This window comes from Pimephales promelas, chromosome 8 (genome assembly GCF_988280905.1).
Source record: "Pimephales promelas chromosome 8, fPimPro1.hap1.1, whole genome shotgun sequence".
In the NCBI taxonomy this organism is placed as follows: Eukaryota; Metazoa; Chordata; class Actinopteri; order Cypriniformes; family Leuciscidae; genus Pimephales; species Pimephales promelas.
The window spans coordinates 11,192,949-11,216,268 of NC_142776.1; the positions used below are offsets into that span (position 1 = coordinate 11,192,949).

General features: G+C 37.0%; 2 protein-coding genes across 3 annotated transcripts in view; both read right to left on the reverse strand.

The window, feature by feature from the left end:
* Positions 1–16,920, reverse strand: part of unc80 (unc-80 homolog (C. elegans)) — a 72,171-nt gene extending 55,251 nt beyond the window's left edge. For both annotated transcript variants that reach the window (XM_039655719.2, XM_089133929.1), the window contains exons 1-15: positions 16,786–16,920; positions 16,346–16,394; positions 15,642–15,798; positions 15,241–15,536; positions 14,552–14,675; positions 14,355–14,419; positions 14,079–14,212; positions 12,894–13,161; positions 9,038–9,172; positions 8,377–8,593; positions 7,147–7,278; positions 6,149–6,417; positions 3,900–4,202; positions 3,679–3,810; positions 3,262–3,409 (exon numbers count right to left, since the gene is read on the reverse strand). In XM_039655719.2, the coding sequence (XP_039511653.2) occupies positions 3,262–3,409; positions 3,679–3,810; positions 3,900–4,202; positions 6,149–6,417; positions 7,147–7,278; positions 8,377–8,593; positions 9,038–9,172; positions 12,894–13,161; positions 14,079–14,212; positions 14,355–14,419; positions 14,552–14,675; positions 15,241–15,536; positions 15,642–15,798; positions 16,346–16,394; positions 16,786–16,877 (2,521 nt within the window). In that variant the 5' untranslated portion in view covers positions 16,878–16,920. The remainder of the gene's footprint in view (positions 1–3,261; positions 3,410–3,678; positions 3,811–3,899; positions 4,203–6,148; positions 6,418–7,146; positions 7,279–8,376; positions 8,594–9,037; positions 9,173–12,893; positions 13,162–14,078; positions 14,213–14,354; positions 14,420–14,551; positions 14,676–15,240; positions 15,537–15,641; positions 15,799–16,345; positions 16,395–16,785) is intronic.
* Positions 16,921–18,881: 1,961 nt separating this feature from the next.
* Positions 18,882–23,320, reverse strand: part of nomo (nodal modulator) — a 30,189-nt gene continuing 25,750 nt past the window's right edge. Inside the window, exons 27-31 of the mRNA XM_039655731.2 lie at positions 22,173–22,283; positions 21,991–22,092; positions 21,715–21,834; positions 19,223–19,315; positions 18,882–19,103 (exon numbers count right to left, since the gene is read on the reverse strand). Coding sequence (XP_039511665.2) covers positions 18,972–19,103; positions 19,223–19,315; positions 21,715–21,834; positions 21,991–22,092; positions 22,173–22,283 — 558 coding nt within the window. The 3' untranslated portion in view covers positions 18,882–18,971. The remainder of the gene's footprint in view (positions 19,104–19,222; positions 19,316–21,714; positions 21,835–21,990; positions 22,093–22,172; positions 22,284–23,320) is intronic.

Below are 23,320 nucleotides of genomic sequence, written 5' to 3' on the forward strand. Positions count from 1 at the left end.
AAGGTGAGAAATCAGCCCAGAACTACACGTGAGGAGCTGGTCAATGACCTGAAAAGAGCTGGGACCACGGTTTCCAAGGTTACTGTTGGTAATACACTAAGACGTAATGGTTTGAAATCATGAAGGTTCACCTGCTTTAACCAGCCCGTCTTAAGTTTGCCAATGACCATTTGGGTGATCCAGAGGAGTCATCATGGGAGAAAGTCATGTGGTCAGATGAGACCAAAATAGAACTTTTTGGTCATAATTCCACTAACCGTGTTTGGTGGAAGAAGAATGATGAGTACCATCCCAAGAACACCATCCCTACTGTGAAGCATGGGGGTGGTAGCATCATGCTTTGGGGGTGTTTTTCTGCACATGGGACAGGGCGACTGCACTGTATTAAGGAGAGGATGAGCGGGGCCATGTATTGCGAGATTTTGGGGAACAACCTCCTTCCCTCAGTTAGAGCATTGAAGATGGATCGAGGCCATCTTCAGCCAGGGTAACCAATGAGTGGCTCTGTAAGATGCATATCAAGGTTCTGGCATGGCCTAGCCAGTATCCAGACCTAAACCAAATAGAGAATCTTTGGAGGGAGCTCAAACTCTGTGTTTCTCAGTGACAGCCCAGAAACCTGACTGATCTAGAGAAGATCTGTGTGGAGGAGTGGGCCAAAATCTCTCCTGCAGTGCGTGCAAACTTAGTGAAAAACTACAGGAAACGTTTGACTTCTGTAATTGCAAACAAAGGCTCCTGTACCAAATATTACCATTGATTTTCACAGGTGTTCAAATACTTATTTGCAACTGTATCATACAAATAAATAGTTAAAAAATCATACATTGTGATTTCTGGATTTTTTTTTTTTTTAGATTATGTCTCTCACAGTGGACATGCACCTACGATGACAATTTAAGACCCCTCCATGATTTCTAAGTGGGAGAACTTGCAAAATAGCAGGGTGTTCAAATACTCATTTTCCTCACTGTATGTCTTCCAGTTTTGAGTTGCAAGATGGCAACAATGACCTATTCTAAGCTGTGTTGGTATGAAAACGCTGAAGTTATACAAGAGACATGAAAGTAGCACCGCTATCTTGCCATCCACAACAGTCAAATATACAGCTAAGTGGTTATTATACAAAAATATTTCACAGCTCAGTGACCAATTGGAATCAAGTATTTCAGATAGCCATGAATATGTATTCTAAATTCACTCAAATAAATGATTTTTTTTCTTTTGGTATTTGAAAGAAGTCTCTTATGTTTACCAAGGCTGCATTTGTTTGTTTAGAAAAAAACAGTATGTATTGTAATATATTATTTTATTCCTGTATTAAAAAGCTGAATTTTCATCAGTCATTACTTTTAGCAGTCTTCAGTTTCACATGATCCTTCAGAAACCATTCCAATACGCTTGTTAATTATTAATAATGGTTCTTATTGATTAGGAATTATATACATGCTCATAGACGTTCCTTGGATAATACATCACCCTTTAATTATTGACAAGTGGTTTGATCGGTGTAAATGAAGTAAAATTGAGTCATTAGTTTTATATAACATGTTGCAACCCATTAGAGGAATGGGAGAAAGAGCTGGGAAGGGACATTTCTCAAACCTGAGGAAACTTGGCAGAGTAATTTAAAGGATATTAATGAACACTCCAATTCTAGACACGGTCTCGTTCACTTCAAGGTTATTTACGGACAACGCTATTCGAAAAATAAACTGAAAAGTACTTCACCTCTCGGTGATAAATGCAGCTCAGTTGATGCTTATTTGTCACATAGTATTGTTTTCTGTCCTTAGTATACATTTTGTGATGTGCTTTCAGAAACAATCTTACTGCACTCTTGCTCAATTACAAGTTACTACTGGTGTTTTGGAAGAAAAAGTATGCTGCCGTGGTCAAGTATTGGTCAGGGTTATGATGAGCTGTGTTTTGGTTTAGTTTCCATTGAGTTCCCTGTCCCTATTAGACTGAGTTCTGTTTGCTAGTTTGTTTCCTTAGTTACATAATACAATTCACCCGCTGTTCATTATTTCCCTCGTTATCTCCATTAATTTAAGCCCTTTGTTTGCCCTTATGGTTGAATTATATGAGTTTCCCTTTCCTGTCCTTGCTAGAATATTTATTGAACTTTTTAAACATTAAAGGATTAGTTCACCTCAGAATGAAAATTTCCTGATAATTTACTCACCCAAATGCCATCTAAGACGTTCATGTCTTTCTTTCTTCAGTGGAAAATAAATTACGTTTTTTGAGGAAAACATTTCAGGATTTTCACACAATGGACTTCAATTGCAACCAACATGTTGAAGTCCAAATCAATGCAGTTTCAAAGGGCTATGAAGTGCTTCAAACGGCTCTGCACATTCCCAGCTGAGGAATAGGCTCTTATCTAGTTAAACAATCGGCCATTTTCTAAAAAAAAAAAAAAAAAAAAAAATCATTTATATATTTTTTAACCACAATTGTTTGTCTTGTGCTGGTCGGTGACACACCATGCATTACGTCATCACGTTGGAAATGTCGCAATTTGAAAAAAAAAAAAATTATGGGTAATAATATTAAATTTTTCGCCGTTCCCTGCCTTTTTGAACCGGAGTACACAGACAAATAACTTGGATAGATGACGTGATGCGTGACGTTTCCAACGTTCATTGTGTGGAGAAAAATCCTGAGATGTTTTCCTCTTTTTTTTCCACTAAAGAAAGAAAGACATGAACATCTTGGATGGCATTGGGGTGAGTAAATTATCAGGAAATTTGAATTTTGAGGTGAACTATCCTTTAATAATAAGCATATTAAATAAATAAGCACCAAATCAACATATTATAATGATTTCTGAAGGATCGTGAGACATTGAAGGCTGGAGTGTCATCGCAGGAATAAAATGCATTCTAGAACATTTTTTAGTAATATTTCACAATATTACAGTTTTTACTCTATTTTTTAAACAACATCAATAAAAAATAGCATAAGAGACTTCTTTCAAGAAAATATAAAAAAAAATATTCAAAAATGTTGATGGGTAGTGTTATCTTAATGTAAAACTTATAATTTTACTGCATTCATAGTTTTAAATAAAAGTTCAATACACCATTTAATAATCAAATTGCAAATATTCAAGTTCATCTCTCTTTTAGGAAAAGACAAAATTCTGATGCATGAAAATGGGGCCCATGCTGTATATCTGGAGATTTCAGAATAAAACATAAGCCTGGGCATGTTAAAGACATACACTTAATAAGTGCAGCTCTGCCCTCTTACTGTCAGTGATTGGCTCCATGCAGAAGCCAAGTAGGGCGTGCAGGAAATCCACAATGTTGTTGAGTGAATCCTTGTTAACGTATTCTTTCATAGTCTGCCGGAACTGCACTTTATCCAGCTTGTACAGAGTAGTCAAACAGTTCTGAGCCTAAAGAAACAGGACAGAGCTTCTAATCAATTACCTTTGTTGGAGACAGAGCTAGTTATTTAATCATGTCAAATAATTGCTACAAACAAACGTAATATAATGCATACTACATACTGTATATAATGAAATCTATATCATCTGACCATATGACTTAGTCTGACAGTAAATCAACATATTGCTGAGTGACAGAGGTCAGTGCTTAATCTTTTTGAAAAATAAGGGTTAATCTGCACTGTAAAATGATATTTTGATTGCACAGCTATATAGACCTGCATTCGAAGGCGGTCTCCAGAGAGTCCGCGATGGCCTTCACCACAGCCGTACGCGCAGCCGAGCGATTTTACGATCTTAATAAGCATGGTGAGAGCCAACCTGTGAGTGCTGAGTGAAGTTTCTTCATCCTGTTGATGATATAAAAAAAAAATGCAAATCTTGCATGTGACAATTACACTCAGATATTACTTTACACCAGATATATTAATAGGCTTACCTTGTTGTTCTTTATATCATCTCTGCTTCCTCCACGACTCTCTCCTCCCCCTCCTCCTCCATCACCTCCACCACTTCCATTAGGTGCTGGTCCTGTGCCTCCAGCCGCCTCCCCCTGAGCTCCACCCAAACTGGCTCCCTCCTTTGGACACTCCGCCTCTTTGTCCTCGGGTTTGGAGAATTTCTTACTCATGCTGGGAACCACGCCCAGCTGCAGAAGGCAGTCGATGATGTTGAGCGCCACATCGCAAATCCGAGAGCTGATGTCATGGGTGAGTACGGAATACAGGGCCCGTAGAACAGCCTTGAAAAACACCACAGTGGTAAACAAGAAAAGTAACACTACTAATAATATGAATCATATGGTCAGATCTTTTAAACTATATCTAAAATAATCGAATTTTCCTCAGAATTTAATGGCCATTCATAACATTACCCAGTTAAAAGTTTTGAATATTTAAGATTTTATTAATGTTTTTGAAAGAAGTGTCTTATGCTCACCAAGGCTACATTTTCTTATTATTAGAAGATATATTGTGAAATATTATCAAAGTTTAAAATATCCATCTTCTATTTTAAAGGTGCAATGTGTAATATTTCTGAGGACCTGTTGACAGAAATGCAATATAAGATCCATAACTATGTGCTCAGTGGTGTACAAAGACCTTACTCAATGAACAGTTATGTTTTTATTACCTTAGAATGAGACATTTATATCTACATAACCACTGGAATCCCCTACCATAGCAGACAGCGAACAAACAGCACTACAGAGTGCATTTCGTCACTACCTTGCAAGAGAAGCCATAAACACCGTGAGTTGTGACATTTCCCCTGTCATGTCAGTGGTGTAAAATATGTAGTTGGATTGTTTCATGTAACTTAGTTCTTCTCCCTCGCTGTGTTATGGCTTTGACAATGAGCTGATTAGTACGACTGACCGTAAAACAGTAATGCCTGTTAACTTTGTAAACTTTATCCGTGATGTGGTTTATAATGGACTGTGGTAAAGAAACTTGGCTTACTCTGGCTATTCTCTGCTTTCTCAGATGACGATATGACGATATGTCGCAACCGAACTGCTAGATGCCGCTAAAATCTACACACTGCACCTTTAATACCTCATTTTATACCTGTGATTAGCCTGGCTAACATCAGACCACGTTGCATTGACATTTAGACGTGGTCTGGACACCACATGTTCAATTTCTCGTATTTGAGGCCTGGTTTACGAATGCCCAGAGCCGTTTATTGGGTGCTATGAATGTCTATCAAATGCGCCTGTACGTAGCTCATAGCAAATCGCTTTAATTATACCAGATGATGTATGTAGAGCAAAAGAAATTAGACGAGGAAGAAGATGAAGGGTCAGAGATTTATTTGCGTTCTAAACTACTTAGAACAATATCTAAGGCTGCATCGAAAGGTAACTTCACGTCTGATGCCATATTTGATCCATAGGTATAAACAAACTGCTTCGGTGTGTCGCATAGACGTCATCATCGTCTTGCTGCTCCCTCTCTGTTCTGTGATTGGTCCCCTTGCTGAGGCGAAAATTCGGTCTATGGTATCCAGACTGCCAAGCAGCGTGAATAAAATTGCACTGCGCAAAGGCAGTATGGGGAAACCCAGGCTAAACTGTGATGGCAAATCAAATTTTCAGCAGGCATTACTCCAGTCTTCAGTCACATGATCCTTAAGAAATCATTCTAATATACTGATTTGGAGCTCAATAAACATATTTTATTATTATTATCAGTGTGGAGACAGTGATACACTACCATTTAAAGGTTTGAGTTTGAGATTCAATTTATCAAACCTGATAGGAAAGAAAAAATAAATACAGCATATTGAAATATCTATTTATCAAAAAATCCTGAAAAAAACATGTTTTCCACAAAAATGTAAAGCAGCAAAACTCTTTTCAACATTGATAATAATAAGAACCATTATAAATAATTGAACACCAAATCAGAATAGTAGAATGCTTTCTGAAGGATCTTGTGACACTAAAGACTGGAGTAATGATGCTAAAAATGTATTACATATTATTACTATTTATTAAAGTAGACAACTGTTATTTCACTGTATGTTTGGTCAAATAAATGCAGCCTTGGTGAGCATGCGAGACTTCCTTTAAAAACACCTTTAAAAAATAATTATTACAAACATTTTACCGATAGAGTACAGTATACGCAACTCTGTCACTCAATGACAGTAAACCCCTCTGCTCAAGGCTCCACTCCTTACCATGAGGTCCAGCATGCCATTTTTTAGAATGAAGTTGTTGGTGCCCTCAATGGTGTCTCGGTCCTCCAGGGATGTGTAGTTGATGCAGGAGTCTGTCAGACTTCGGGGAAGGTTGGAGCAGGCCAACGGCTCACATGGCATCTCAGGGATGGGAATGGGGTTACACAGTTTCTTTATGTGCTCCGTGAAGAAATCTGTGTATCCCACATTAAAGGAAGCCACAGTTGTGTTAAATGTAGCCATAGTGATAGTGGAGATCTGAGAACGAACTGAGAAAAAAAGACGACCATCAGTCCACATTACTGAATAAAGAGGCAGTCACACTACACTTTTTGTTCCATTGAATTCAATTCTTGTGCATATGCATGCGAGAGAACGAAAACACAAGTTTGGTGAACCCTTTGAATTTGAATCACATGAAGATGTGAGACCAATAGAAGAATGATATGTCACAATGTGGCCTCTTACTTAGCCTAATCAAACTAACATAAACTTTAAAGTTGCAGGATTGGACTTGGACTGTATACTTTTGCATTTTGTATGCATTATTATTTTATCAAATATGTAGAATTTATGCTTTTAAAAAAGGCACCACAGAGCATAGTGGTCAAGTCATGTTCTGTTTCAGGAGGTTGCAAATAATTTGATTAAAAAAATATAGGAATTTTGAGCGTTTGTGTAAAGACTTAATACTGTTAGGGTAATAGTAAGTTTGATATTAAAACCCAAAATATTTGCCGTTTGTTGTCATTATTCTAAAGCTAAAATCGGTGATTAATATTATCTGTATAATTTTATTTCAAAATAATTATTTATTTGTATAGCGCCTTTCACAAAAAAATACAACTTTTCTTTGAAATGTTCCATGGATCCCCTAGCGCCACTTTGTAGCTTCAAAAAATAAAAAACTTACGTTGTATTTTATGATTCTTAATGAATTTTATCGAATACTAACTGTTTATTAGGAACTAATAGTGTGATAGTGCTTATTTGCTTACCACCCTCTTTGATGGTATTGTCACTGTGACTGTTAGAGTGTTCAGGCAGGTTATGGTGGGAGTGAAAATGTTTCGCTCCAAGACTGTCCACATCTCCAGTAGTATCTGAGCTTCCACGACGTGTTAACTTCCCTGCAACACAACAAAACAGAGCAATATGACAATATGCAGTCCCTCCAGGATTTCACGATTTTTGCGATCAAAATGACTGATTTTGTGGTGGTAATTTCCAAAAATTTGTGATTTATATTTAACATTTACCATAATAGTATTCAGTCCTTCCAGAAAAACGCGGAGTTTTTTTGTGATTGTTGCGGGCAAAAATTGATCGATTATGCGGCCAGTTTTCTTTAAAAATGCGATGGAATATGTGGGATATTTATGCAATTTTATGCCATGAAATTGCTGGAATTTTCAAAAATTTAGGAAACTTGCAAAAATTGCGGTTTGATGAAAAAGAGAAAAAAGTGATTCCCCCAACATCCTGTTAATATAAGAGTCATTTCTTATTACTTCCTTTGATAAACAAGCATACTACATCATAGAAAGTGCTGGGAATATTTAATTTCTCATCTTGTTTTATTTCAGTCACTGTAAGAGTGTAAATAAGGTGTGGCCCCTTTAAGAGCTGCGCGCTCCCTGTTGAACTCTCTGCAGTGTTATATGTGCGCCTCGAACACGGGTAATTTTGTGTGCGGGTAATTTCTGTTTGATGCTGCTACTTTTATCTTATGTTGTTTATTAAGTAACGATGTGACAGTAGAACGTTCGACAGACAGTTATACGAGTTCGATTTGTGAGATGTCAATCGCCTCCGTGAGTCTGTCTGGCGTCGCGTAATTGCGTCACTTCATAACGTTCCCATGGAAACAGGGGGAAATGGCTGCTCTTATGTGAAGCAAACGCAACATTTTTCAACTTTCTTCTAAGATACATGTGACTTTTTTTTGCAACGAAAATGCGAGGATTATGAAATTATGCAAACCCCGCATATTTTGCACGGAAATCGGCAATTTATGCGGCGAAAGTGCGGCGTATTTGAAAAAATGCGGCTCCCGCATAAATATGCGGACTTTGGCTGATTTTGCATTGAATTCAGCGATCGCATAATCGCGTTTTTCTGGAGGGACTGAATATGTTTAATTATGTGACAATACTAAAATGTTAAAGTTTTATGAATTCATGCTTATTGATGAAAAGTAATAACGGTTTTCATAGGGCCCAACATACCCATGATGGTGGAAGGCCAACCCCCGCGGTCCAGCGTGCGACGGTCATCTCCCAGTCCAGAGAAGCTTCCGAACGAGAAGGTGCTGCGTGTGGGTGAGACGTCCAGGTGATCCTCATGCATTAGGAAAGGTACACCCATCCGCCGCTGCCGTTTTTTCCCAGTATGATGGAATGGGATAGAGCCTTTTCTCTCCCGATCTTCTCTACGGTTCTTCAACTGAAAAAGCAGAGACAGGATAAAACTGTCACGCGTGTAGCCATATCAAGGAAGCACACGACAAATGAGTAGTCAAAATGAAACAGTCTTTTGTTAATTAAAGAGAACAAACAGGAGCATTAACGCAACAACCACTTCGTTCACTCTGTTCTTTGCTCCATGTTGTCAATGTTTGTGCTGAGGGATTATATACACACACACAGATTGTTAATGTAACAAGAAACACCTGCTTAATCAATGACCATGAAGACAAACCACACAGGCAAACAGGAACTGAGTACATGTTATATTAATAAGTGGTTAGAAAAATGTTTAGCTTTCAAGCCAATGTATCCCTCATAGAAAACTAGGATGTTAAAAGGGGTTTTGTTAAATATATATATATATATATATACATATTGGTTTACGCTCTTAAACTATGCATAAATAAAATAATCTGCAAACCTTTTTAAATATGTTCATGCCCATCTCAGCTGATAGATCAGGGACTGCTTGTCTCCTGAGGTTAGTAATGGACACCTTGGTGAAGGTCTCAGAGCTCAAAGACCTGCTCTCCTCGTTACATTTCAGAGTCATATCCTTAGAAAAATAGGAAGGAAAAATCAGGTTAAAATCGTTTTGGACCAGAACTGCAGGTTTGAAAGGTTTTTTATAACCTTTAACCTAATTATGGTTAAAATATTGGATAACACTTTATTTTAATAGTCTAATTTAGAGATTCTACTAACTATAGGTAACTTGGCAGCTACTGTACATGTCAACTACTAGTCATTAGAGTATTGGTACAGTATACTGTCTGCTTGATGATTTAACCGTCCAATCGTGGCCGGCTTTCGGTAACTTTATGAATCATCATTCTCCATGCTTTATGATCTTTGACAATCATGAAGCAATTTTCACCGACATATTTGTGTGTGCCTTGATTATGTCCAGCCAGCATGTTCTTTGGTGTCCTTATCTTCTCATCAAACTGACTATGCCAAGAGGAATTAGCTCGCACGATATGAGCAAATGAGAGCTGCTGCTTGGTGATTTTGCCTTCCAGTGATATTTTGGTTTGACTCACTTTGATGTCCATTGTATGCACAGCATTTGCCTCCAACACCTGTCATGACTGGCTTTGCCGTGTTATTGTACAGCTTGTGTTTGTCTGTGTTTGATGGTTGCCGTCTGTTTGTCTGTTTCAGTCCTACAGGTGGAGCTGTAGGCTGGCTGGTTAAAAGAGGCTTTCCGGGAGCTGGCGGGTCTCTTTCCTCTCCGGGCCGTGGGTCTGGGCGACTGGGCGGTTGCATTGCTCATCGCACTTTTCTCCTCTCCCTACCCGTTTCATTCTACTGATCTACCCTACACCTTTGGTTAACCATGCCATTTACTGATACACTTCTATATCATGTTAAATAAACATTCCTTGTTAAATATAGTAATCCGTGTGGTCTCCCCTTTTATGTTGCGATCGCTGTATGAGCCCAGTGGTCGTAACACACCATATTTAAAAAGTGTCAATTTTACTTTTGTCCACCTTCTTGAGTGTACAGCCTTCACATGCGCATGTGAAAATCGAAAAACGACTGCGTTGATTATTCAAATCCCTGTTGCAGTGATGATATCCTTGCAAAGATTGTCAATTAATAACTAAATATTATCGGTACGATACCTGAAACCTTTTTTCATTTATCAGTATGGATCAATATTGGACCAATATCATCTGATCTTAGATATTTAATTGTAGACTATATTTTTATTTAGATTGCCTTCGTCGTCATTTAACACTCACTTAAACTTAGTTTTAACAGTGTTATTTCATCATCAGTGTTTTTAAAGATCAATTGTTAAGGCCTGTTAACACCGGGGCGAATTTTGCGCGCGATATTCGCCGACGTTTAAAGGGATAGTTCACTTTGAAATTAATTTTTGATATGTTTTAGCTTACCTCAATGGCATCCAAGATGTAGGTGTCTTTGTTTCCACAGTATTTTCAATTTTGACATTTTTCAGTCAAACCGTTGTTGTCTATTAGAATGGGTCCACCAAAAAGCATGCACAGACAAGTCAAAATTAAACATGATTTAATGACTCGTAAATGCAAGTACACATTGATGGCCTAAGACACGAAACGAGCGGTTTGTGAGAGAAAACGAACAGTATTTATATCGTTTTTACCTCATGTAATCATAGCCATGACAAAATGATCTGACGGCACGGGCGCTTCGGCCTGCGCATGCGCCGGAAGTGATCGCTTGCGCGCCTACGTCACCCTTTGTTTATACAGAGATTACGGAAGTTTTACCTTTAACTAAACATATTTATATATACGGGAAACCACAATGGAACACGATTTTGATTTCTAAATATGTTTAGTAAAAGGTAAAACTTCCGAAATCTCCGTGTAAATATTAAGTGACGTCATACGCAAGCGATCACTTCCGGCGTAACATTGAACTGATTCAGTTCGGTTCAGTTGGACATTGCACAACTGATTCAGATCACTTGCACGTCACTGTGATTACACAAGGTAAAAACGATATAAATACTGTTTGTTTTCTCACAAAAACCGCTCGTTTCGTGTCTTAGGCCATCAATGTGTACTTACATTTACAAGTCATTAAATCATGTTTAATTTTAACTTCTCTGTGCATGCTTTTTGGTGGACCCCCTTAGCCTCCAGTGTATGACTGATAGACAACAACGGTTTGACTGAAAAATGTCAAAATTGAAAATGCTGTGGAAACAAAGACACCTACATCTCGGATGCCCTTGAGGTAAGCTAAAACATATCAAAAATTAATTTCAAAGGAACAATCCCTTTAATACCTTGTGACTAAACAAAGGGCGCCAATGTGAGTGTGCACACCGAAGTGAAAAACGCCACGCGTAAAAGCGTCATTTTTTAAAAAACGCCTCGGGTTAGTTTAGTTTTTGACGTGGCGCGTCAAACCAAATATCTGACCAATGAGATTGACGCTTTTGCTCAGGTGTCTGGTGCTTCTGAAGTTACAGTAAAACACAACTTGGGGGCGCTCAAACACAAAATGGTCTTTCCGAGCACACATACGTAATGGCGAAGAAGATGTACGCCACCGTCTACACTGCCGGAAGACGAAGAAGATGCAAGGCAAGATATCTACGGGCAAGGTGAATGTTGAGCTGCTGGTCTCGGAGGAAAAAGAGCTAGAAAGAGATATTTCTGTAATAATAGTATAGTATACTATTATTATTTCTGTTTTACATTAAGCGCCATCTAATGTCAGAGAATGAATTTGCATGTTCACTCAGCTCATTGTCAGCGAAAATCACTTGGGTGTGAACACAAAAAACGAGTTGAATAACGCCCGATGATATTCGTCCCGGTGTGTACGGGCCTATAGGAACACTTTTTTTAGTTATTATTTAGATTATATATAAAATATATATAAAAACACGTTGTTTTGTGTGTGTCCCTTTAAATGCAATGAGCAGATCCGATTACCTCACTCAGACACGCACTAAAATGCCAGAAACTGTTCTGCCTTTTATGTTTAAACTGGAGTCGGACGATGATGGAGAGAGTGAGACTCAAGAAGAAGTGACAACATGTAAAATGCAACATGAAGTTTCTGAATGGAAAGTCATTGATTAGCATATACTTTCATGATAATCTATAAATCGCTCGTGAAGGAACTGTTGTAAGATGCATACAGTCAGAGTGACTGTTGCATTTGTGTTACGTACTGCATTGCTCGTGAAAAGACGGATGCGACAACTTGAGAGCAGACTCACAAATGTGCTGTACTACAACAATTCATCCTCTTCTCAACATGGACTGCATGTTCCCGGAGGCAGGGTTTATGTAAATTTTAGGTTAAGTGATGTCACGAACCCAGGAGGAATGTCATGTAGTCCCTACCAGCCGTTTGTTTTAGTCCTTAAAAATGATTTATTTAAAAGCAAATATCTTCCTTTGCTTTAAACTTTGAGTGTTGTGCCTTTGCAGATGTTGTTTATGCTGAAACAGGAACATTACACACTAACTGACGTTAAAAAAGTGTAATCATAATAAAGCACCCTTTTAATATCTCTACATCTCTAATGACAGTTACATGGTTTCCACTTAACTAACAGTGTATAGAATTCCACAACAACACTGCTGTTCTCATTATCTATGGAATGTATTTGATTAATTTTATGCAAAATCGTTTTATCAATTCAAATTAATTGATGATCATGCAATGTATTTCACACCCTTGACTTGTCCCAGTTGTACCACTGCCAATTACCATCTGAAACTGTCTCACAGTCGGCTAAATGACGTGTGCTGGGTTACCTGTGTTTTGTGAGTATTGACCAAAGATGGGGTAGCAGCCACCATGGAGCTACTGCGGGGCCGTGGTAAGGGGGGTATCAGGGGCTCGGGGGGGCGTTCAGGCTTCTCCTGCAGTATTTGACGCAGCCGCTGCAAGTAGAATATGAGGGCCCAATGCACACCTTCTTCTGTCCAGTGAGGCTGCATCAAGCAACGCAGCACTGCAACGTCAAAATAGGTGGCATACCTTGCCCGCTGCGACACAGAGATGCCACTCGGGACTGAGAAACTTTCGGTGAAAGAAAGACAGAGAGGTTATTACAGAAAATGATGGTGAGGAAAAAATGGAAGTTCAGACTGAGGTTGCTGAGAAGCGTTGCTTGGCAACTGCACTGCGATCACATGCACAGACTAACACGGTGACAGATGGGAGTCTGGCTGGAAATGGACGCTCTTTATCTAGCCAACATAGGATGAGTTTAAAGAAAAACTACTTTAAGATCATTCTAGTTTTAAAAGATTATAATGGATTTTTTGGACTTTTTTTGCCAACATTACAATAACGTTAAGGGCCAGATTTGGCTTTAAAAAACTACTGTCAGGATTTACTAAAAACACGCAGTGAAAAATTAGCTCTGAAAAGGAGTGGACAGGGTTATTTGTGTGGCTGACCTTGTATGCATTTGTAGGGGTTTCCCTTTCAGGTGCAAAAATGATATTAAAATTATTATTTTTAAGTAAATTGTATTATTTTTATACATCATTATTATACTACTATTTACTATTAATTTATTCATCTGTTCATCTTAATTTATAAATGCATATTTTTTAATTTATAATATATTAATATTCATATTTCTAAATGTATTATTGGTAATTAATGTTCGTTCATACTTATCTATGTTCATCTATAGAATATGTGAAAACTGTATTTGTGTAGGAAGTAACATTAAGAATAATAATTGCTGTAAAAGTATTTTTTCATTATCTTTTTTTCATGATAGCTAACGTATTAACTAATTGATGAACATTAACCCATGCAGGTATTAACCCAGAACATTGAATCTTATTGTACATTTTTTATTGTACACACTCAGAAATGCGATTGTTTTTTATTAAATACTGATGTTTCCCCCCCCTATATTTCAACACAGAATGACATGATAGTCCTGGTTTGTGTTCCACCTGTGTGTAAAAAACACTCACTTCTTCTGTTGTGAAAATCCTCGCTCAAAGGCCTGCTGTGAAGACCCTCCCTTCTCCACAGAGTTGCCACGACGACAGCCCTGTCCTGTCACTGAGGGGGAGGAGGAGTCAGGCAGGGCTGATTCACACACCACCTGAAAGCCGAGACAGAAGAGGAAATCACATGACCCCACCAGAACAATGATGTTAATGCACTACGAGGGGAAATTAATTTAAGCCTGGACTGAATGAGCCACAAGGGGCTGTGCGGCTGCAAATCACAGTCTGAATACTCACTGCAGGGCATGGGTTACTGGTATCATGAGGACTACACTGGTTATTAACTGGAGAATTCCTCTTTGCTGTGGAGAATATGAGAGAGGCGGAAAGCAGATGTTTGAAACATAAACGATTTGCACACACAAAGAACAATGACAAGGGTAAAACGGCATGACATTGATGTTGAGGATAGAGGTGAAATTAAGAAATCGGACCTGTAACAATATTACGCATGGGTTTGACAAGGGCATAAAAAGCAGGAACATCAGGTTGACGATGCTCCCACATTGGCTGCCAAATAACAAGCCCACCAGCCAGTCGAAAGGTGAGGTCCGACTCCTGCCAAAACCAAAAATATCATATCAATTAGTAAAAAAAAAGGAATATGCACAGTCAAAAAATTATGATGGATTTTGAACTGAGAAAGCAGGGCTCAACAATGAGGATTTAACATTTTTCTTTGCTTTGTACTGGCAAATTTTTATCAGCCCAGCCACAATGATCTATGATTCTATTTTTGGTAGAATTATTCATATTTTTTCAGTAATTTAAATTTGCTTTTTCACTCACTAATTTTTGTTATTATTTTATTATTATTTCATTAAAATCATTTAATAATAATTCAAACTTTTAGATTTTTATAGAAAAAAACTAAGATGGAAATTATACAGCTGTAATGTAACTTCTGCTAACCTCATCTATGTAAGCTAGATAACATTATCTAATGACAAATCAGAAGATTCTACAACAATAATGTAGACTATATCATAGAAAACGAAGACACTATAATTAATGCATCAACTATCAATGAATCCAAAATTTACAGCACAAAAAGGCGAGTGACTCAGCAGGCCATCCTTATTGTTGAGCCCTGTTGAAAAATCGAAACAATAAAGGTTCTAACCTTGATCCGGTTAATGAGGGGCGCAAAGAGAAACACAAAGAGCTCCACAGTGGCCATGTTTTTGTGGTAGAGTTTGGCACGGGCATACTCATTCTCTTCAGTGGTGCTGCCATTGCGGTCTGTGAGACTCTGGTTCCCTACAGGCTGAAGGTAGGCACTACTGCCGCCACTGCTGCCCCCAGACCAGCCGTGTCCCAGGCCGGGCTCCTGGTGACACTCCTGCGCCGCTTCCAGAAGCATCCAATGTAGAGTGTGAAGGAGTTTTGTTTCAGCTACCCCGAGTTTATCCTGGTGTCCTGGTGAAGAGAGATTGTGGACATGCGAAGCTATAAAATGAACCACAAAATGAATTCACCCAAACACACATGATCTAGCAACCGCAGTTTAATAAGCGCTCCTACCCAGCTTGTTGCGGTTCGAAAGGAGGATGGCAGTGCAGTGAAGAACATGAGGTAGAGCAGCCTGAACCAGCTCCCAGCGAGAGATGCTCTGGATGGCTTCAGTGAGGGCTGGAGAGAGACCATGGAGTTTGTTCTCCACCAGCACCCGCTCAAATGACTAGCCAGGATTAAAAGCGTGAGACATAATCCCCAAACGCACTTATTAAATGATTACTTATTCTTGTTGCAGTATTATTTGCGCACAAGGAAGAGAACAGAATAAACCAGCCTGACTGTCAGTCGTCTGGCATAATAATGATAATAATACTAATTTATTACCATTTATTTATTACAAAACTACGTGCAGATTTGCTGTATTTCTTACTGGTAAAACTCTGCGTCTATCAATAAAACTAAATATTAACACATTTAAATCCATGATTTCCAGTCTTGCATAGTCTTTAGAAAACAGAATTAAAAAAAGAGCAATGCACAATTCAGTATTTTTTATTAGTGTTACATATTTATATTATTTCATCCCCATGCACATACATCTTTGAGCGCATTGACATTAAAAAGTGCATTGACAGTAAATAATGTTTATGTTTAAACATAGATCATGTAGGCTACATGAACCTCTGATTTAGGCTTATGGTATTGTTTTTCAAGATATAGAGGACATATTCACAGGTGACACAGTGTTCACTTATGATTATTACACTCACCACACAGGAGGCTTCATACTGCTTCCCCAACTTCGGCCGCAAAAACGCACTGAAACAGATACATCTTTCATTTAGTTACATGTCTAATAAAACTGCATAATCGAGCTGGCAAGGACAATCAGATGATTTGAACTGAAACCGAATTATGACGAACTCTGGGTAAGGCACTGACAGCAGCATTGCTCTATGAAGGTTACATATTTGATTGAGTATTCTTCAAATTTTGTTCAGGGGTTCATAAAAAGACACACACAAGGTGCGGTGGTGTTTGAAAAGATGACGCACGAGACCCCAGCGCAACAGAAATCAATTCAGAAACCGGTATGAGAGATGCATACGAATGAGAAAGGCTCTGCGGGAACCATACAAGAGAAACAGACTAATCACTCGAGAAAAAAAAAAAAAAAAAACACCTGTTATGCCACGACAAAATCACTGACCTGGTCTGTCTCCACAGGAAGGTTTGAATCGGGAACGGGATTCCCCGGCAGTTTTCCTGGTCACTGTCATCCAAGCTCTTTCTCTTCACCATTTTTTGACCTGCTGGATTCAAGGGTGCAGACGTTCTGCTCAGAGATGGATTTGAGTCACGGCATCACAGTGATATTTTACACCGGATGGTAAAATGGCTGCAGGTGTTGACTTGTGTCGACACCACCCCGCGGAGCAGCGCTGAAATCCACTTGTCAATTAACGGACACTGACCACCCGGTTTGAAGATTCGGCGAGAAATACGTAATCAATGAGACGGAGCGATGGACCCCCTCTGGGTCTTAAAAGCTCGAGATTCGCGCATAATTCAGGCCAGGGTATATAACAATTAAGTCTGCATGTTATTTATAAGCTGGCAATTCCACCAAAATACAATTGTTAAGACACAATTAAATAATATGGGAACGTAAGAATCTTTTAGAAACCCTTTTGGTAATAGTGTAATTGTTACATGTAGTTAACTATAAACTGAAATTACATGCAATTAACCCTAAACCACCCTCATAACACAAGTACGCTGCAATTCATTATTACTCGGTACTTAAATACTATAAAGTGCAACCTCCCTTTACTTTTAATTTCGGTTTCTCTATTTCTTTGGCAGGTAAAACCGAATTACCACAGTTGTAATAATAACTTTAGTAATTGACAAAAACTACCATACTCGATTTACGCCACAAAAGTGTAATATAGTAATTACATAGTAAGGACAATATTACTATTGTACACTTGTTATTGTACAAATGTTAGGTAAAATGTGATCCTTCATGTAACAAAAATGAATCTCTCAGCAACAGGGTTTATAGCTGCCACAGGAAGTACAACACGTTCACAAATTGCGGTTCATGAGAGTAAACCAATAAAATGTATGTACCTCGGTTCTCCTTAACATGTCAGACAAACACATGAGCTATAGTATTCAGACTCTGAAAAGCATCAATAAATGTAATATATTCACTTTTATCAACCTGATTTCAAAAACATATAATGGGGTATATTAATTATATCCTATATGTTTTCCCACATACACCTTGACCATTCTTCACTAAATCTTCTCTCAACACATTTATAGAATAATTATGGTCTTATTAATTCTGATTTTCCATCTGAACCTCCAATTCTGATTTTCCATATGAACTTCCAGTAGTCTATGGTAATAACAAAACCTTCAAATAAACATAATACAGTATAATTCCTATATATTGTAATTCAGATCTATATCTTTGATTTGTTTTGTCTGCCAATATTTACAATTGCCAAAATGCCAACATTTGCATATAACATTATCAAGTTTTTTTTTTTTTTTACATAATGACACTTTCAACCAAAAATATAAAATAAAATAAAAATAATTAGCACAATATATAGTTTAGTAGATTCCAAAACACTTTATTAATTTTGTCCTCATACACATTATCACATTATTTACTGTTTAATGAAGTGGAATGAATATGGTAATAAATCCATCAAATGGCAGGGAATTGATTTTTTTTTTTTATCTTTAGGATATGTCTTGTTGCATTTAAACAAATGAAGGAAACCAAAAAATCATATAAAATTAATTATTTAGTGAAAACAAAATCAATGTTTATTAAACAAATCTCCATTTTAAAATCTAGGGGTGTTCAAGTTTGCAAATTACAACTTTCTACAAATTATAGTAAGATTATATATATAAAAAACTGAATTGATAACTTTTTTATGGAAGCGTGGGTTTAATAAACTAGTCACTTAGGACACTACCGGACTCATCAAATAATCAATTCCTTGGGTTCTTACTCTATATACTAGTGAAAAAAACAAAACAAAAACACCACACACACACATTTGTAGTCTCTTAAATCAGCCGTCCTCCCTGAGCAATCTCACAAACATAAATACACAATCTCTGAGCCACATTCACATGCTAGGGACTGTAAATTACAGGGATCTGTGTGACCAGGATACCACAGGCAAAGAATCTTAAGTCATCTGAGATTCAGCAAAACAAAATTAAAGATGTCCAAAAAACTGGCGACTCCAAATGAGGTTGTTTTTAAAAAAAAAAAAGGACTTTATGTTGTCTGACACTGAATGCCTGTGAGATCTGAATGCAGCGATTGGCTTTGCCTTCATATTAGCTCATACTGGGGTTTCATGTACGTCTTGTCTTTGGCCTCTTTGACTGTCGCTTGGCTTCATCCATAGGGATTCCATCCCCGCTTGCCTGAGCGAGTCCTAGAACACCCTGGATCTGGTTGAACAGCTGCAGAAGAAGCGGGATCACCTTGGAAAGACACAATATCATTATTTACAGTACATAATGTCCTAAGAACTGCAGCTATTGGAAATGACAAGAATCTCTAAGTAGCTTTCAACTATCCTGAAAGAAAAAGCAACAGGTACCCGCTCATGATTATACACAGCAAGCAACAGCAGCAATGTCAGAGGAAGGGCGATGAAAGAACCTTGGGAAACATCTTGATCTGGCATTTTCCTCTGTTGGAATATGAAAAAAGTGTATACAAATTTAGGCTGAATGATACAATATTAGCAATATTATCTTGATACTTTAGCTCATGTATACAAAAAGAAGAAAAAAAAGATAAACATATAAATTACATTAAGACTTTTTTTTGTCTCTCGAGTGCGACAGCTGATTGGAGGCTGCATTTAAACGCTCTCGTTCACGTGTGAGCGCTTTGTGAACAGCATCAAAGGTAAGGCTTGTTTTTTCAGCACTGTAGCCAATCACAGATATGTCTGTTGAGTGTGAGTGTTTAATCAGAAGTGTTGAAGATACTTCTATGTCATGTTCTATCATTTCTACATATGTTCTCTTTGTTTTTGCAAGGTGATTGCAATTTTTAAATCATTTTCATAATATTACATTAGTACCTTTAAGTAAATATGACTTTAAATGTTCATTTTGTGTTTAATTAGTAAAACCTTTTGACCAGCTTTTTTGAAGGCAGAATTAAGATCTTTTTCACATCAAATGTTAGAGCTGCACGAATCTGGTTAAATTGAGAATAACGATTTGTTTCGAACAGAGATCACGATTCTCCCACGATTCTGAATAGACACCTAAACAAAATAACGTGTAATTTACTAGAGGTTCTGACAATGTTAATTGCTGCAGTCTATTTAAAAAAAATTAACTAATCTGAATGAATTATAAAAGAAAAAAAAAAAACTGATTCATGAATGAATCACTGACTCATATACTGGATGAATCAACATTTTTGAACGTATCGCTTTAACCCCTTAAACCCTGAGGGCATTTTAAATTTGTTTTATATGAGTGACACACACAAAACCAAAGACTCCAAAACTATAGCAATGAGTCAAAAGGTAGTTATCTTTTGACAGAACACTTTCAAACTTTTAGAAAATATAAATTACACTTGGACATTCTCATGCAGAGAAACTGCAAAATACAATATATATATATATATATATATATATATATATATATATATATATATATATATTATGATTTTACATATCTTTCTTGCTTGACATGCAATATCCCGGGAAGGATTACGTTAGGGGGAATTTTGTTTTGGTGAAGTTCCCCTAAATTTGAGCTGCATCTGGATCAAATTTTGTGGTCATAGCATACAGTAATTAAAAGTTACAGTATTTGGAACAAAGGTAGCCTTTTTGTTTAGTCCTCACATTTGGAAGGCATTTATAAAAAAAATTAAATTTCTGAGTGACATACAAAAATATATAATATCATATATAATAACTCTAAATATATAATCATATATAATAACTCCAAAACTATAATAGCACGGAGAGTCAAAAGGTAAGTATCGTTCGATAGAACAATTTTAACATTTTTAAATAATCATGTAAACATTTTAATTTTTGTATATTTACATTTTAAATATACATTAAATTAGGACATTCTCATGCTGAGAAACTGCTGATAAAAGACAAAAATAAATATAAATATGCATATTTTTGATTTTGCACATCTTTCTTATTTGAGATGGAATAACTAAGGAAGGAAATAAGGTAGGTGAAGTCCCTCTGCATGTGAGCTGCATATTTGTTTTTAAATATTTGTTTTATATTATATTTTGTGGTGATTGCAAAAAGTAATCAAACGTTACAGCATTAAAGATTTTTGTTCAGTCCTTGACGCCCCCTAATGGGCATTTTTAAAATTGATCAACACAATAGATTATTTTCATTTTGGGCTCATTTTAATTGTAATATGCTGTAAAAATTGATCTGTGAATGTTTCATGAGCTGTATGATGTTTTTGACACATTACAGTACAAAAAAAAACATTTTATAGATTATGAAAAAAATAAAAATAATTATATTTATCAGCAAATAACTCAGCACTACTTAACAAAATATGGATATTTTTTTTTCAATTCAGCTAGGTGGCGCACACTTCGGGTTTAAAGAATGATTCCATGATAAATCATTTTTTTTAACAGTCACTTATTTGAAGTGCCATGTTACTTTCAAAAGGGGATTAATTTGCTCTATTTTGATCACTACCTTAGACATCAGTGTTTATATTTGAGCTATAAAGTTTTCTCCCATTACTTCTGTGATAATATGAATATTTGTAATAGAAGTAATGAAACTGTATGGTTGAAAAGACTATGAAGCTGTACCAATACTATTCATGACAACTGCTCTCTCTGGCTCAGAGGCAGCACCGACGCAGATTTGAATGCTCCAGTGTGATTTTGTCAACGGTTAAGTAGAGATCGCGTGAGTGAATGTTTTAACGATTAATCGTGCAGTTCTACCAAACGGCAAACAAACTAATTGTAGATGAACAATCTATTCACACAAATCTAATTATTCAGCTCGTTTTCATCATCGAACATAAAATGATGTATGTTTTGTGTGAAAAAGGATCTTACCTTAGGATTAAAGGTTAGTGTTACATGTTTGTGGTAACCAGAGGACGTGAAAGAGACCTGTGGGATTTTGATGTCATACTGGGACTGTGAAAGTGATGTTTGCAGCATCAACACATAGCTCTGCAACAAAACAATAAAATGAAATGAAATGAATGAAAATGACCAATTTTTAAGATGGTGGAAAGTACTGTACTAGTATTTTGAGTTTCTAAAAAATAGTCATTTAGATGAAATGACTCATTGTAAATGGAATAGAGGTGATAAGTAATGATCTACCTCTCCATCACGTGGTAGGGAGGCAAAGTGGAAGAACAGGGACTGGCCTAGAGACACAGTCTGGAAGGGATTGTCAAGATTGTCACTCTTGTAGAGCTTCACCTTTAGAGAGGGAGGAACAACAATGACTTCAAGACTTCATCAAATATGAGAAACATGAGATTTAGAGTTACTGCACCTACCCAGAGAGTGGGAAGATGTTCAGGGGAGGTGATGACATTGCCACTCAGATCAAACTGGTTGATCTGTCTAAAGGCAATAATGTTTATTCCTTCAATATCAGTGTTGCCCACCTAAAACAGTCAAAAAAATAAAAAATTAAATAAATGAATGAAAACTTCACATCCACCTTTTTCCTAAACGAGCATACAGCTGTTAGTTTGACTGAATGAGCTTTAAAATCTCCTTTAGACGTCACGAGAAAAACGTAATGCTTGGTATTTTGATGTGACGTGGTATAAAGAATATCTATGGCAAGAGCTCTTTTCAGTCTGAGCATTCATTTCCTCCTGGTTATGCATTTCACTGTAACGGTGTGAAAAATGCTCTCCAGATTTAATTTATTATATACATCCCATTAATAATTCACTGGAATACGCCAAAAAATCTAGTTTTTCTTCCCTAAAACCTCACGTCCCTTTCCATGTTTGATTTATTTTCACACGAATGCTTTAATCAAAATGACTGAAATCACATTTTAATTGCACAATTTTGATTAACGGTGCACTGTCTCATTTTTAGATGCATCTATTGGTGAGGTTGCGAGTACAGTGGTCCGACAGGAAAAGATACCTTCGTCTGTGACAGCAGAGAGTAGCCAGTTAAGCAATGAGGTTTCTTTACAAAATAAATTAAGAAATTAGGTTTATTTAACTTCAGTTTATTTCAGTAAACACGATAAGTTATTGTGAATATTATTGTTACTTGTTCATCAGTGTGTCAGTGTTTTATTTGCATTTGTCCATTTAGGACTACTGTAGAAACATGTCGGCGCAATTCAATGTAAGGGAACCCGTGGTGTTTGTAGGTAATAAAAACATAACGTTTCATTAAGCAAGGTCTTATTCACCACTGAAAACATAGTTATGATAATGCGTTTCTGTCAACAGATCATCTTAAATATTACACAATGCACCTTTAATGCAATGTACAGACATATATTACAACAGTAATATTTAACAAGTCCGTATTGCTGTGGAAATAATCAATCTTTTGGGGTTATTCATGGTCTGCTGTAGTAACTTGTTAATACTTTTACTCTTTTATATTTCCTTTTAATGTTTGATGGTTGAAGGGTGAGTAGAATAATGTCATAACATTGTACCCAGTT